Source organism: Mesoplodon densirostris, chromosome X, assembly GCF_025265405.1.
Source record: "Mesoplodon densirostris isolate mMesDen1 chromosome X, mMesDen1 primary haplotype, whole genome shotgun sequence".
Classification (NCBI taxonomy): Eukaryota; Metazoa; Chordata; class Mammalia; order Artiodactyla; family Ziphiidae; genus Mesoplodon; species Mesoplodon densirostris.
Window position 1 is genome coordinate 119840717 of NC_082681.1, and position 17394 is coordinate 119858110.

Here is a 17394-nt window from a genome sequence, read left to right on the forward strand (position 1 = left end):
ATCTTTTAAAAGGAGAGTATGAAAAAAAAAATCAAGCTAATGGCTCTAAGTCATGATGTAAAAAAAATGATAGTTGGTACATAAAATTCAAAGAAACCGAAACAACTTTTTGCACAGATGAGTAAAAAAGGAAATAATTCATACAAACTATAGACTTTCAGTGTTAAAAGAGCTATTTTATTCAAACCCCTCATTTTACATAGGAGAAAACTAAGAAACTAAGGCACAGCAAAGCAAAATAACTTACCCACTTAGTGAGAAGCTTTACTAAGACTCAACACAGATCTAATGATAAATGACTGAGGGTACCAAAAATAATAAAATATTTTCAAGAAAAAAGAAATGATGACTCTTAATCTATGGCTTATATCTGAACTACTCATAGAATCAATCTTTCTTTGGTCACTCATCCATTTATCAAATATTACTGAGTAATATAAGCAATGCATATAGCGCTCAAGTTTTTTTTACAGACTCCATACAATATAGAGAGATATGTTCCTATCAATTCTTCAAGATACAGTTAGTTCAAAATGACCATTTCTGTGATTCCTTCCCTGATTTCACTTGGCAACATTTACTATTTTTTCCTTTGTCTATCTATGCAAATTTCACTACCTGTTTACACTGATAAACCCCTACTTTTACTCCTTAGGGGCAGCAAGCTACTTTAATTTAAAAATTGTTTCAATACCTAGTCCTAAGCCTGGAACACAGCAGACATGAGGCAGAGGTTTGTTAAATGAACAAATGAATAAACAAAGTATCAGGGGAATGTACACACCAATGAGAATGATCAATCAGTGACAAGAGCACAGTTTATACAGCATCTCACTGCATTTAAAAATTTTAAATAGTTGACAATATGCATATAAGTGATATTCTTGATCCCATATAACTCTCTTATTTAATATCAATGTGAAGTCAGTAAAACAATACAACTGCAATGTATATTATGTTTCACCATTCACAAGAAACTAAGTGAAGCGGAGGAGGGAAAAAATCAATAAATGATTAAAGTAATAGGTGAATCAGGTGAAAAGAATGTTGTCTTTTTTAAAAGAAAATGCTGGTAAAATGTTGAGAACAATAATAACTTGAGATTAACTAATTCCACCTCAGTCTTCTTTGAAGGAACATGGTATAAACATGCAACTTGTCAGAATTTCTAAAAGAAAAAATTTCAAAGCTCAGAACCTGCTTAAGAGAAGTGGGATGGAAATCTGGGACAACCAAATGCAGAAAAAATGACTTATTAATAAGCAATTCAAATCTATTACACTGATCGTGTTAATGTCCAACACAATCACTTCACATTTCTGTAGCTCTTTCTTTATAGCATAGTATTTCATATTTATTAGCTTATTTGATTTTCACAACAACCTAGTGAGGTATGTAGTGCAGATGATGTATTATTTGATATACTATTTCCAATTTACAGTTGAGGAAATTAAAGCAATGACAGGGTAAATGACTTGCCAAATATTACACTGCCATTAAAATGCAAAATTGGGTGTAGGGCCTAGGCCTAGGGACTCTGACCCACCGCTTGCAGTGGTTCTCAAACTGGAGCATGTCTCAGAACCACCTGTTAAAACAGAATCTCTTATTAAGAAACAGGCTGGTCTCCAGAGCTAATTCAGTGGGTTTGGGGTGGGTCATTCCCAAGGGAAGCTGATGCTTCTGGTCCAGGGACAGACCTCACTGTGAAAACACACTGATCTATACCATGCTGCCCCTCCACTGAATTAAGTTCAATTATACTTCAAGTATTCAGAAAGCCTGACTTATCTGATGTTTCTTTCTTACCTGAATTAAGTTTCCTAATAAAACTAAACTGTCTGACAGATGGAAGTGGATTCTTTTAGATGTCACAATAACTTGTCATGAATCAGATAATACTTAACAAAGACAAATCTCTGGCTGTGAACAAAAAACATCCGATTTATTTCAGGTAAACAGCTATTCTAAACTAACTGAAATGACTGAAATTCTCCCCCCAAAAGCACTTACTAACTCAATATGTCTTTTTAATTTTATATCCTAATCTGTCACGTCCTCAGAAGTGAACCTCAATTATGTGAGTTACATAAGTTGTTTAACAACAAAAAGAAAAACACACACCAAAATATGAAATGTTAGAATACTTACATTTTCTGTAGTGCCAGTAATTACATGGAGGCCATCATATGTTGATTTAATATACATACCCTAAGAAAAAGACAGCATAGAAAAATAAGTGAAGCAACTGAAATATTTTCAAGTATATTATAACCTCATTTACAAAAAAAAAAAAAAAAAAAGCCCTATCAAATTAGAATTGCCATTGCCCCGGGGATGAATCCATGATCCAATAAGGCTGTCTTTAAACTGGTAAGAAATTCCTCTCTGAATGTTCTGGCTTCTAAAGTTTGCCTGAAGAAGCCTGTACTCAGCATAATCAAATGATTTCTTGAAAAGAGAATTGCCTATGAAACTTACGAAATGCAGCATGGTAATTCAATATCCTGAAGGAAGAACACACCTCACTCCCCTCAAAATCCATACTACATGTTCTGTGGCAAAATATAAGTTACAATGGGAATTCAAATATTGGGATGTTATTAGCTTATTATACTTGATTCATATTACACAATAAAAAGTAGGTTTCTCCAGAGCCACTAAAGAACTACTGGAGACAGAAAAATGATAAAATAGTTTATATAAAATTTTTTTCCGTTCCTCTTTTGTGGTATCCTACATTTTCTGCCTTAATTTCTTATTGATGAAGTTTTAATAATTGCATCCAATCATCTCTATATCAATCATTAAGAGGTGGAACTCCCTGGCAGTCCAGTGGTTAGGGCTCTGTGCTCTCACTGCTGAGGGCCCGGGCTTGATCCCTGGTCGGGGAACTAAGATCCTACAAGCCTCACAGTGTGGCCCCCACAAATTTTTTTTAATTCTAAACAAAAATTTAAAAAAATAATTCAGAGGTAATGTGTGGCAACCCCTCCTCCCAACAAAGAGGGTGAGATTCCATTTCCATTTATATAAAGCGATTTTAGAAAAAGCTTCATTAAAGTTGAAAGATTATCCAGAAACCTTCAAATTCTGCAAGCTTTAAGAGCAAATGAAAGCTTTAAATTATGCATAGTGACAGGACCTTAAAAGAAAAAATATCACAAGAAAGTATTCACATTTAAAATATTGAAATATTTTCGCTTAAGTAAATCAGAAAAAAAATAGATGATTCTGTGAATGGACTTTTTTCCTGTCTAAGGACGATTCTGTTACTTTAAATTCTCTTCGGGTAAAAATTAACTGAGTTTTACGTCAAAAGTGCTTTGCATCTCAAAATATTGACTTCAAAAATTAAAAAGTACTAATTTTAATAAAGTTGAAGTCTGAAACATAAGGGACTTAATAACTAACAACAATCATTTCAGGAAAAGCATATATTTTAACAATTATGTGAAGTAGACAATTACTGTTAATTTCCTATAACTTTATGTCAATTATATATTTCTATACCTGAATATACATGTGTTTTCACTGAAAATAAGTAACAAATAAAAACAAGAAGCAGTAAGTTCATGGCATGGAACTATTAAGAAGTCATTGAGTAGATCTTAATTCTGAAAAGTCATGTCAGTAATGTCATATGTCTAAGATGTTGGTACCAATTAGAAAAATGGCTGAGCCTGGATCTCTGATGTGAAACAAAATGAATGTAATTTTAAAAGATGTTAATTTATCTGTGAATTCTATCGTGCTAAGGACTGTTTTAAGTGTTTGACATTTATTTCACAATAGCCTGTGTGGTACAAACTGTCATTATCTCTGTTTCAGAAATAAGGAAACTGAGGAGTCTGCCAAAGGAGGTGAAGCCAGGTTTCAAGCCCAGGCAATCTGACTCCTAACCACACTCTCCATCATGAGGCTCCTAATTTACAGATTTATTAACAAGAGTTGTACACCTTCACTTTTCTTATTAGAACATAATATTTGGAAACTAGATATTGAGTCAAACATTCACTGTTTAACATCTATTCTAAAAAGACTAAGACCTCTCTAGCACACATATACTACGTGCAAAGTGGTTATAAAGTGTAACTGGGTTTGATATTTTACAAATTTAATTAAATCACCCATCTCTTCTGACAATTATAAGCAAAAGCTTATTATATTTTTCTCCACACTTCTTTCAACACTGTGCATTACTGTTTATGAATTAAGGTGTTGGACAAGAGCTCTATATAATTTCTTAAATGATTGGGTCATAGAGAAAGTCTAGTCTCCTAAGATAAATGTTTAGAAAAGTCATCGGGCCTCCCTGGTGGCGCAGTGGTTAAGAGTCCGCCTGCCGATGCAGGGGATACGGGTTTGTGCCCCGGTCTGGGAGGATCCCATATGCCGCGGAGCGGCTGGGCCCGTGAGCCATGGCCGCTGGGCCTGCGCATCCGGAGCCTGTGCTCCGCAACGGGAGAGGCCACAACAGTGAGAGGCCCACATACCGCAAAAAGAAAAAAAAAAAAAAAAAAAAAAAAAAAAGAAAAGTCATTATATTCATTGGGATCATAAGAACTCATGAAGATAATCTAGTTATGACTAATGAAATAAAATTCCTATGTAATTACTGCACATACCAGGAACTTTTAAAATGGCAATTGTAAGATAAAGCAAGTATCAGTTATAGGAAGAGGATTTCATCATTATTTATATATAATTAAATGTTATATAATTTATATTAAAGCTAATTTTTTCAGATGAACAAAAATATTTTTTAAATGCTTAAGTAAAGAAGGATAGAGCTATGTATACAGAGTTCAGTTCTAGCAACTTATAGTTATGAGCAATTAAATAGAAATAAAGCACCTCTTTAAAATGCCACAAAGAATGAAGATATTTTGTTTTATGCAGTATTTTCATTTCTAACCTCAATAAACCATTAGTTGTAACTGCTTTTAATAATCAAGACTGACTTCTTCAGCTTTTTTATCTCCCTCTGGTAGTACTAATGAGAAAAATGGCCAAAAGTCAGGAACCAAAAGAAAGTAAGAGAAGAAACAAGTTGCTTGGATGAGTTTCAAACTAATCATCTTCTGAATAATGAAGAGTCCACAGAAATACATCTGATCACTTGGTCACCTCTGAGAAAGGGTCAAACAGCAGGAGGACATGTAATTCAAATGGCTCTTTTTCTGGAACTGAGATAAATCTGGTCTTCCATTTCATCAAAATCTTCATTCTTCCTTCTTGCATTTTTTTTAACCAATTAATTAATTCTGGAGCTGATTCCAACAGCTCCCTCTCTTCTGTTCAGCTTGCCAAAATGACATTTGCTTCACCGTCTCCGAATGTCGGTTAACCAACGGGAGCCAAAGCCACCTCACAGTCAAGTCAATGGAAGAAGGCATATTTGGAGATAGTCCAAGTGCCTAAACAGCAAAAGAACTCTCTGAGGCAAAGAGGCTTCCCCAAGGATGCTCCCCAAGCCCTTTCCTCTCTATTCAACCTATCTCTTGGCTCTGATCTAGTTTTGATATGTTCCAATAGCTCTCATTTTCCTTCCTTTAACTTTCTGCTAATTATTGTTGTTTAAAAGCATTTTAGAAGCTAGTTTGATATATTTTAACCATTACTAAGCACATTTCCCACCATTCCTTATAATGCTCAGGACTCTCAAAACTAAGAAATTCTAGGAGATTTGACTAATTAGGTAGAAAGCTGATCAACAATCTATCCAGTTTATCAGTGCAAGAACAAAGCAGTTACCTTTTACCTATGTGAGATGTTCTGTTTTGAAAGAGTCAGAAGACCGTCTGCAGATGTTTTAAGCTGATTAAACTTCATTAAAGTTTGGTATTCTCCCACGTCTTTCTATTTCTTTCCTTCATTTAAACACTTCCTATGGCTAAGCACATGCTAAATGCTACCAAAATCCTCAGATCTATTTCAAATGTGACTGACTAAACTTACTTAAAGGTGGCTGATTTTTAAAATGATGCCTTGAGTAACTCATATAAAATTTCCATTTAGTCATCTCCCCTTTAACATGAATCACAAGAAATGGTTTTACACTTAACTCTTTTTATTAATATTCAACATGTTAGCTTTTTCTTTTCCTCCCTTGGAATTATTTTCCCAATGAAGTGTTGCTGATTGTCCTTTACAATGGATTTCTCTAAGTAGTTCTAGTTTTAAAGTCATCCTCCTAAATGTCTCATACCTCCCTTTAGCAATCCCAAGTTTAAATGTGGGATAATGGAATAAACTTTGTTAAATTGTACCTCATTTAGATTTACCTGGATTTAAACCCTGCCTCTACTGTATATTACCTCTATGTCATACATGGCAAACTGGTAAGGACCTGTGAGTAGGTAAGGATACCTACTCTATAGAGTTGTGAGGATGATACCTGGAAAATGGTAGGCACTCACTTGTTCTCTTTTCTCTACCAGCTGTCTTCCAGACTAACTGAATCTGGTGCTTAGCATTTTAAGTTCATGACTATTTCAAAGAGCAGACCCAGCTCTATGTACTTGAAATTTTAAAAATAAAAGACCTGTCCAGGGCTATACCTTCACTGAAAATGAAAATCAAGATGTCATCAAGTCCATTAATGAGCAATGTGTTGACTCACTTCACATGGTTATTTCACCCCCATTATTTCAGTGGTAATTAGAGGGAAAAAAACAGGCTCTTTTCTTAGAACAATACCATCCTCAGAACTGCAAACTCATACAGCTAGAGGGAGCTTTAAAGAGGATCTAGTCCATCCCTTCCTACCCCCAACATCCTACAGATGGAAATATCAAGGCCAAGGAAGTTAAATTTACTCCCTCACCTGCCCCAGATCACACTCACAGCTACATTTTATGTAAGTGATTTGTATCCAGGTTTTCTGTCTCCTAATCTAATTAGTTCATAATTTCCCACTCTGCAAATCATGCTTAGAGAGCTTTCTTTCCTTCAGAACTACTGAAAGGGGAGATATTGAAAGGAAAATCTTTAATACTATGGGTGGAAAGGTGCTTTAAATAAAACTGGACGTTGTAAATGTGACCAAAAAGAATAGTCAGAATTTAAATCATAAATATTACTTCAAATAAGTTTATAAACATTAAAATAAAATTTTTAAACTAATCAAAGATATAACATAGATATAACACTTATAGGTTACAATGATGACATACTTTGGCTATGTCTGAGATGCTGAGTTCCATCTTTCCAGGAAAATACAGATAAAAGCCACAAAAAGACAAGGAACTACAGTTACCCAAAAGTAATTTGTTAAGTAACAGGAGAGAAGTCACTCTATAGAATAGAGGGCTTCAAACCAAAAACTCACTGGTGACCAACGAAGGCTTTGCCCTCGGAAGCAGTTATACACACACACACACACACACACACACACACACACACACACGGCTGAAGAAGAAAGGCCACATAAAAAGTTAAACCTGCAGAGAGATCTTTAAGAATATATTATCTGAATTAAGTTGTTAACACTAGTTTTCAAGATTTCTACTTTCTAAAACATCATTATTAGTATCCTTGGAAAATTCACCTCTAGGGAGAAAGTAGAAATGCTGTAGCACCAGACTAAAATGTAATAGTTGTGTAGTAGGTAAGATATTCTACAGCCAGTTTCTTGTTTTTTGTCTCTCCCTCATTAATATTAATATTATACGCTTTCTTTCTAGAGGCTCATTAAAGGAAAAGCTCTCCCTTGGGTTAAATTTAGAACCAATACAATTTTTAATCAGATGAACAAAATATAGAAGATGATTATCTTTATTATGACATAATAAAAAATACATCTCATAGATGTTAGCCTAGTTTTAGCAATATCCACCTGCTTACTCACCCTTAAAAGAAAGAGTAGAATTATAAAGAATATCAGGTTTGTTTAGCTTACACAACCTAAGGGAAGAGAGACCTATTAAAACTGGAACAAACAAAAGCAAAATAAACAAAACACTCATTTTCATGGGCAGGTAACACTGTGGTTCTTATTATAAAACTCATAACTTAAACTTCCTTTAAACCTAAGGAACTTTGGTAGGGGGTGAAAATGTAACTAAAGCTAATTTATTTAGCAAAGTAAACAGGATAATTCAGAAATCACCATTTTAAATTCTCTTTCATTTTCATTTACCTTTATAAAACTTATCATGACTGACTCCCACTACCTCAATTCCTCTAGGGAAAAAAACCCCCCAAACCATTCAAAGTTTGTTAAAATTCATGGATTCTCATGTCTGGGGACTGCTCTGCCCATACCATTAGCTGTCTGTTGATGGGTGGTGGCTTTGATAAACATGGTATCTCTTACCAGCCCTTCACTTGGTTTGATGTTTGCCAGCTGAATCACTTCAAGGTGGGCAGACTGTGAAACTAGAGGATCTGATGACAGGGATATGATGTGGTCACAGACTCCAGAAAGAGTTTTACACTGAAAGCAAAAAAACAAAAAACAAAAAGCAAAAAAACATTATGGTAAATACATGCTGTAAGTAACATATAAATCACTTTTTATTATAACATTTTTTACAAGGAAAAATAAAAAACAGTAGAAGAAAGTAGTTTGCATTTTATTCTATGAAGTCTGTATGAAAAAGGTATTCAGGTTAAGAAATACCCACACATAAAACACACCTATATTCTAAATTATGGATATAAGAACTATATATCAAAATATTCAAGAAAGTTATGGTTATGTTTTATTTCTATTATTTGATTCATCAGACCTAAAATAAAATGATTATTTCTAAACAACCTTAATAATCTGAAAACTTCTTGATGCCAACGGTTAGATGGAAGTGAATTCAATAAGTTCATAAACCTTGATGGTTTTTACTTCATGATCAGAAAAGTTTAGAAAAAAATCCAGCCAAAATCCAGGGAAGATGAATCTTCCAAATCTGTTTGGTGAAATCCTCCCACTCATTTGTCTAGACTCTCCTGCTCAAGGTTACCTTTCCAAGCTCCCCCTTACTCCAGGCAAAGTTTGGCACTCCCTCAATCCTGCTTTCTCAGTGTTCTATGAACAGTCTGAAATTGTATGATAACTTCATTCTGAAGCTCTAAGGCAGGGACCATGTCCTACTCATCTCTGACTTCTCTTCCTCCCCTACCCCTGGTAGACAGATCCTAGAACATATAAGGCAATTAATATGAGTTGAATAAACTGAAGAGCAAATGAGCTTTAACAATTAGTAGACTCGCTTGATTGAGGACAGAAAGCTAGTGCTTTAGTTAGTATAAATCTATTCATGCTGATAGAGAATAATAGATTTAATGTATGTTACATCCATAATAGTATGGTTAAGACTGAGACATAGTAAAATCATGAAGAAAGTAGAACATAAGTGAATGAAGCTTGGAATATACTGTTCTAAAATGTTCTGGCCCTTGGATGCTTCACAGACTCTCATTTACTTACTGAAGCCTGGTTGTCCAACATTGGAGGTTGTTTTATTTTGTTTTTGTTTTCTTGCCTTTACTGTAGGAGGAGCTACAATTTTGCAGCACTCAAGGTGTCACCTTGTATTCATCTCCAACATGTTACATTTGTTCTTTGACCACTGCATTACTCTACTGTAAGGGAGAGAGTCCCCTCCTTGTGGTCAGGACTCTCTATTTGCTGCATTCTGTACATGGTCCATGGCCTCAGTCTTTGCTGGACTCAGCTTCGTCACCCCACAGAAACTGCCAGGCTAAATTTCTCCCCCTTCTTGCAGTCCTGCTCTTTGCTTCTCATGGCTGTACTTTTATTGTGGCTATCAGCTCCTAAGGACAGACAGTGGACAGCATGCAAAGCACATGGGCTTGGTATGAAGAGATGTAGGCAATCACCACACTTCCAGTTACTTGCTGTGTGTCTGTGAGCAAGTTATTTTATATCCTTGAGGTTTAGTTTACACATGTAGAAAATGGGGTAATAAAAGATTACTTTACATAGTTTACATGACTAATCAGGATAATGTATAAAAAAAAGGTCTGATATGGCTCCTATCCAAAGAAGACACCAAATAAATGCTTATTCTCCCCTGTTGCTTTCCATAAGCTCAAAGGGCTCAGCTCTTACTCATGGGATGAATTATGTCATATTCTTAATGCTATGGCCTTGCTGACCATCTTACAATGACCAGTAATCACACTGCACGGTCATGATGGAGAAGAGTTCACATCTCTTTACTCTCTCTGATATTCAAGTTTCAGTGCTCTCAAGAGATACAATGAAGGTAATTACCCTGAAGAGCTGCTAAGCAGGGTGCCAACAGGAAGACCACCTCTCAGAAATAGGGAACCTTACAGGGCCAGCCTCATGGGCATGTGACCTGTGCACAAGGGCCTGCATTTAGCATTATGCTTTGCTGGTGCCATTTTGGAATTGTTAATTGTTTTTGAAAAAGGGGCTCCATATTTTCATTTTGCACTCCCGTATTATACAGCCCATCCTGGGACCCCAGTCTCTGTGTGTGTGTGTGTGGTTTTTTTTTTTTATTTCTCTTGAAAATATTTATCAGCAGCCATGGGGAAAAGACAGAATGGCAGCACTTTACAAAAACTGGCTACAGTTCAAATTGCTACTGTTTGGCAGGAAGAAAAACAATTTGGGGCAGATTTAAATCTTTTAACTATTCTTTTCCTTCCATATGTGGTTTCATTTTCATTCTTATTTTCTCTTTATCTCAAGGGGGTGGAAAACAATGCTAATGTGAATGGTTTCTATATAGGATACTTAAATTGCATGATAATCTGAAAATTAGTAAATCAGTATGCTAAAAAGAACGCTTTGTGGTTTCTACAAACTGAAGCATATTTCAAAAGAGTCCAACGTATAAATAAATAGGAAGGTAATGGATATACAAAAATGGCTCAACACGTGTGCATTACAACACTCAGGGCCTCATATAACACGCTGGTTGGTAATGAGCAATAGTAGCTCTCCAATACAAGCACTGGAAGCACTTAAAAGTGGAGTAGAAGGAAGAAAGGCAGAAATACTACATTGTAGGTGTTTTTACAAAAAAAAATTAAATCTACTGTATTAAGTTGCAAATCATTTTTCCAGATTTCTCTTCTTGAGTAATTTTGTTTGCGAAATGTCTGCTATGTGCTAAGTCTGCCAGGAATACGAAAGATGAGCAAAACACTGACTTTACCAGCAAAGCTATCAGGATTTAATAGATTAAAGATATTGGGAAAAATAATAGAAAGACTTAGAAAAGAAAGTCCATTAGAACCTTGCTGCCTGTTTTAGAGATAATGTACTAGAACCTTTATACTGTAGCAATTTGGCACTTGGCTAAATAAGCCAATTAGAAGGGGTATAAAACGACCTGGCTTTAAATGCTAATTCTATACTCATTACTGTATCATACATCAAGCCACTGCAGGAAACCACATTAAGGGTACTACAGCAAAGTTCCAGGGAAGTTATTTATTTTTATTTATTTATTTACTTATTTATTGAACTTGAAGTAGGGTTTAGAACTTCTTTTTCTTTTTTTATACAATTTTTAAGGGTTACTTTCCACTTACAGTTATTACAGAACATTGGCTATACTCTCCTTGTTGTACACTACATCCTTAAGCCTATCTTACACCCACTAGTTTGTACCTCCCACTCCCCTACCCCTATACTGCCCCTCCCTCTTCCACTGGTAAACACTACTTTGTTCTATATATCTGTGAGTTGGCTTCTTTTTTGTTATATTCACTAGTGTGAATGAAAAACGTTGCCTGCCATATCAGCAAAAAAAGGATGCTGAGGCCACCAAGCCAACAGCCACTACTGCTGCCCCCCAACAGTGAGCCCTGAGGGAACTCAGAATGGAGACAAATGGGCTGCCCACTACCAAGCCCTCAGCCACTGCAGCCATCCTCAAATGTGCACCCTGAGGTGACTTGGGATGGGAAAGAACAGGATACTGGCCTCAGATAGCTAAGGTGCATATCAAAAGAATGATTTCAATGAGTCAAGGCTCTTGCATCTTCCCGTACATAGAAAAGTACTAAATTCATTAACTTCAGATGTCTGGTTTTCTTAATTAACATGATATTTTTATGTTCCCACTACCTGGTCTTTGTTGCAAAAACCCATGCATATCCTGGCCCCTCCCTTCCCTCTTCGGAGCAGTCCCTCAGAGATATCTGAGAAGCTGCCTCTAGGGCTTGAGTCCTCAGAAAGTCCACCAAATAAAACATAATTCTCAGCTTTTAGATTGTGCATTTTTTTCAGCTGACACTAGTTTGTTGTATTTTTTAGATTCCACATATAAGTGACATCGTACAGTATTTGTCTTTCTCTGTCCAACTTATTTCATTTAGCACAATGCCTTCCACATCCTCGTAAAAAGTGAATTTTTTCCTTCAGTGAATTTGTGATATTATGTTGTTTTAAAACACAGTATTATCTATTGCTACCTAATAGTCCAGAAAAAAACTATAATATAGCAAGAAAAATATATTCTTTATTATTAAAAGTTAACATCAACATTATAGAGCACCTACCATGTGTCCCACACAACGCTAAATACTTCATTATTTCATGTATCCTTTTAACAACTTCCTGAAGTAGGTAGTATTATAGCCAGTTTAGCAGATGAGAAAGCAAGGCTAAATAAATAGACAAAGGTCATTGCCTTGGCAAAAAAAAAAAAACAACTTGAATCCTTAATCATTATGCTTACCATTTCTTACTTCTATCCTTAAATCTCCATTTGTTTCTGATCAATTTCATTTTTGTATTGTTTAAAAGCTGTCAGTATTAAATGGATGTTGTATAACATGTTTAAACTACACAGTATAATGAAATATAAGGTGAGCCTGGAAGTGTTCTTGCAATTTAGAATGCAGTTTAGATAAGGACTAGTAGATCTGAGACTATGAAAGACACAGCTCTCTGGGAAAACTTGAAATTTTAGCAGCAAAAGGACAACTCTTTTCTAGCAAGAAGATAACTGGTAACCACTTGTATAAAGGGGATTCTTCTGCTATTTTTGCAATATAAATACCAAAGGATTTTAAATTCTATTTATCTTTAGTTCTAAAAGCAGAAGGAAATTTTTAAATTTTAAATTAAAGCCTAGTAAATAATATGTCTTTAGTAAAGTTAAAGAGAACATAAAATGGCAATGAGTATTATAACTGATCCTCTGGATTCTGTTTATACTACCCAAAATGGTGACAAAGGATTTGTGACTGAATAGCAGTTAACAGAGGGCTAGCTATGACTTAAGAAACTTTTAAAACAGAAGAGTGTCACGGGCTGGATTTAATGGTATTGTCTTTTTTTTCTCTCCAGTTGTTTATATTAATTTCAAATATGAATTAATATAATTATAGAGCATATTCTCAGGAAGAAATGGGACATTTTCATGTTCTGTTCTGTATACATACTATATTTTATATAGGTTTGCATATAGTGTATGGCTGGTTCACCCAAATCTAAAAGCTCTTAAGGGGAAAAAAGATCTGAACATAGCACGTTTAGTATAAAATAAATAGCGGTTTTTAAAAAGTTGTAAAAGCAACATTTTAGTCACTGTGAAGATACGAAAAACAGCAACCTTACATTAATATACTAACCAATTAGCAGACAGCATTATTTCATTATCTCTGAACAGCATTCTTTCATTATCACTGAATTTATCAGACACTTTTTAGATTAATATGTGAAGTTTTAGCTTTTGTATTTCAAAAAGGAAATGTGGAAAGCATTCTAAGTACAAACAATAGTGAAAAGCTAAGGAGTAGGTAAGAAGTCTTAAGTTAGCCTCTTAGCCTCAGAGGACACTCAGCCAGACATGATTGAGCCACTTAAAGTATTTTTTTTTTTTTTTTCTTTTTGCGGTATGCGGGCCTCTCACTGTCGTGGCCTCTCCCGTTGAGGAGCACAGGCTCCGGACGCGCAGGCCCAGCGGCCATGGCTCACGGGCCCAGCCGCTCCGCGGCACATGGGATCCTCCCAGACCGGGGCACGAACCCGCATCCCCTGCATCGGCAGGCGGACTCTCAACCACTGCGCCACCAGGGAGGCCCGAGCCACTTAAAGTATTTTTATTTATGTTTTTCTAAATAAGTGGAATACTGGTTATTCTTCTGAGTATATTGGAGGAAATGAATGGAAATATCTTTAGATTTAAAAATCAGACATTCATTTGATGTAGGAAAGAACCTCAGGTTCATAAGCTTAACAAAAGGTTTTACAAAAGGAAATTTCTACTTTCAGATATACACATACATAAAAGGGACAAGAGTATAAAACCAAGATGAACTGAGGAAACAAACAGATGAATATGCATTTTAAGAAGGCAAGAATGATGTGAAAGCTACAATTTAAGTATAGCTTAAATAATCCAGGTTTCTTATCAGTAACATGGAAAACAGTAACAAAAGTTTAATTTTTTTTTTTTTTTTTTTTTTGCGGTATGCGGGCCTCTCACTGTTGTGGCCTCCCCCGTTGCGGAGCACAGGCTCCGGACGCGCAGGCTCCGGACGCGCAGGCTCAGCGGCCATGGCTCACGGGCCCAGCCGCTCCGCGGCATATGGGATCCTCCCAGACCGGGGCACGAACCCGTATCCCCTGAATCGGCAGGCGGACTCTCAACCACTTGCGCCACCAGGGAGGCCCCAAAAGTTTAATTTTGATAAATAGTGTATACATATTAAAATAGTTATTGATATAAATAATAGTTCAATTAAAATAGTCTAGAGGACAGAGCATATTTTTATTTTATTGTTTGGTTTATATATTAGTATAATTCAGTATTATAAATCATACAACTCTGTGCCAACTGAGCAGGATATTTGCATCATATTTGGTGAACAAGAGAGGCTTTGTTTTTATAAAATAGTGCAAATTTATTCCATATTAAATAGTGAGAACTCTAAATTATATAAGCCTCATTCAGAAATACAGTATTTTTAGTACTTGCCAGATCTCTGTTGAGCTAGCAATTTTGCATTTCTAATTATAATGGTACCCTAAACCTATACTGTATAGCACAGGGAGCTTCACTCAATGTTCTATTATGACCTAAATGGGAAAAAGGATAAATGTATAACTGAATCACTTTGCTGTATATCTGAAACTAACACAACCTTGTAAATCAAATATACTGCAACATAAAATAAAAATTAAAAAAAAGACACAGGAGTGAACAATCACAGGTAAATTGCAAAGAGTAAAATTCATAAAGAGAATTTAAATTGATATTAAAAAGTATTAATCTACATACATATTCCCCAACACAGGATGAATTTCTTGCTCATATGAGTAAAGAGAACTGAATAGAAACAATTTTTTAAACTTAAAAAACTAATACAACAGAATAAAATTTCAACTTTAAACCCATGTAAAAATTATATTTGTACACAGCAAAGATTAAAGAGTTTCAAATAGCTTCAGAAAGCAACTATATTTGCAAATAAATAATAAAGGTCATATGAACTTTGTTCCAACAAGGCCTGGGTAACTCTGCAATCCCTTTAGGTTTCAAACTCTGATGGTGGGGAAAAAAACACAACAAAACAATTAGCAAAATGGAGAGAAATCACCACCACCACTGCTTCATTAAGCCATTCATTCATTCAACAATCACTGAGTATCTGCTCCATGATTCAAATGCCACTGCTATGCTCAAGGATTTCTCAACCTGGGACAGTGTTTCCGGTGATGTATTTGGCTTTGTCCTCAACATCACTGATATTAACCATGCTGTCCTTGTGTTCCTGATCATGGAAAAGAAGCAATAACACTTTAAAATAATAATCATCTAAGAATGATGAAGTCAGTACCAAACAGTGAGAGAACATCAGTCCCAAATGTGCACCTACATTGATGAGCAAGAAGTGGACCCATGACACTTCCAACTTACAACTACTTTCCTGAGACATCCTGGTCTGAATTAAAGCTGGGACAAGAGCCTCCATTGCTCCTCTGATTTCTGATAGGGAAACAGTCAGCTGGAAACCAGAACTGGATCTGGGAAAATCTCACCCTATTTGCCTGCTCTCTCAGGGCAGGAAGCAGAGCCAGGCAGGCTTGCAGGGAGTCCCCAGACAGATGAGAGGAGTACTCATTCGTGGGCACACTACTTTCCAAGCTCAAGATTAACAAGGGTCTGGACATATTAGTGGCTCGAATAAGATGTAGGTTATTAGGAAGATGATTTAATTTTACTTTAGATTCAAACAGCAAGAGTGAAGCTGTTCATTATGATTAGATGAGCTTCTGGAAAATCCAGGCACTATATATACAGCTTATGGGTAAATAGGAAACAAATAGCAGAGACCTGGGAGCAATGTCTTTACATATAGTAGAGAAATTCAAAGTTGCCATATATGATTTTATGGAGAAAAGAGCTAATTGCATTGTACCAGTTATTCGTTTACTGGTTCTCAGCTCCAAATTCACCCTTCAGTGTTTGCTCTATGATGATAGGCAGGTCTCTTCAAATATTTCTACTTCACAGTAAGGACAATGTTAAGTTTGTGCCAGTAGAGGGTGCTGGAGGGATACTGCAGGGAGAAGGAGGCTTCTCTTCCCTTTGGGCAGTGTTTTGCTTTTTCTTGCTTCTGCTACAATGTCCATCAGTGACACATGTGTGTGGGGACATCCATGATGCCCAGACTATGCAGTCCCTCAGTGACCTCACAGCCTCAGTCTGGGCTCAGTGACCACCATCCTGTGGCCCTCTCAGCCTCATACCCACGTCAGCACCCCACTGTCTCTGTGAGCTCTCCTACCAGCATCACTTGCCTGTATCCTCGAAGGTTGTTTCCTGCTTGTCTGGACCAGCTCTGGTTTAGGCAACTCAGTGAAGCCGCAACCTGACTGTTCTAATGATTTCTGACCCTCAGTGTGGGGGAAGGTGTCCACCTCAAGCTGTCCTTCCTTGGGTACTCTCCCCCAGTCCTAGAGTATGCTTTAGAGTCTCTTTACATCTATATCGGTACTCTTCTACCACAGTTTAGTAATTATTTAGATTAAACTTCCCTTGTTTAAGTTACCGTGTGATATCCATCTCCAGACTGATTCAATTACCTTTTTGAAGAAATCTTTACATTTACAGTAACAATAACTATAGTTTTAAAAAATCCATAGTGTCTTTGATCACATAAAGAATGGTCTTAGATTAAGATAGTCCTTCAATTTCTCTCTTTTTTTTTTTTTCTGGTACACGGGCCTCTCACTGTTGCGGCCTCTCCCGTTGCGGAGCACAGGCTCCGGACGCGCAGGCTCAGTGGCCATGGCTCACGGGCCCAGCCGCTCTGAGGCATGTGGGATCCTCCCAGACCGGGGCACGAACCTGTGTCCCCTCATTGGCAGGGGGACTCTCAACCACTGCGCCACCAGGGAAGCCCCAATTTCTCTCTTTTATGTGGTCATACTGT

General features: G+C 36.4%; 1 protein-coding gene across 4 annotated transcripts in view; it reads right to left on the reverse strand.

Moving 5' to 3' along the window:
* Nucleotides 1-17394, reverse strand: part of CNKSR2 (connector enhancer of kinase suppressor of Ras 2) — a 257184-nt gene that overhangs the window by 133451 nt on the left and 106339 nt on the right. For all 4 annotated transcript variants that reach the window (XM_060086861.1, XM_060086860.1, XM_060086858.1 and 1 more), the window contains exons 6-7: nucleotides 8321-8440; nucleotides 2152-2211 (exon numbers count right to left, since the gene is read on the reverse strand). In XM_060086861.1, the coding sequence (XP_059942844.1) occupies nucleotides 2152-2211; nucleotides 8321-8440 (180 nt within the window). The remainder of the gene's footprint in view (nucleotides 1-2151; nucleotides 2212-8320; nucleotides 8441-17394) is intronic.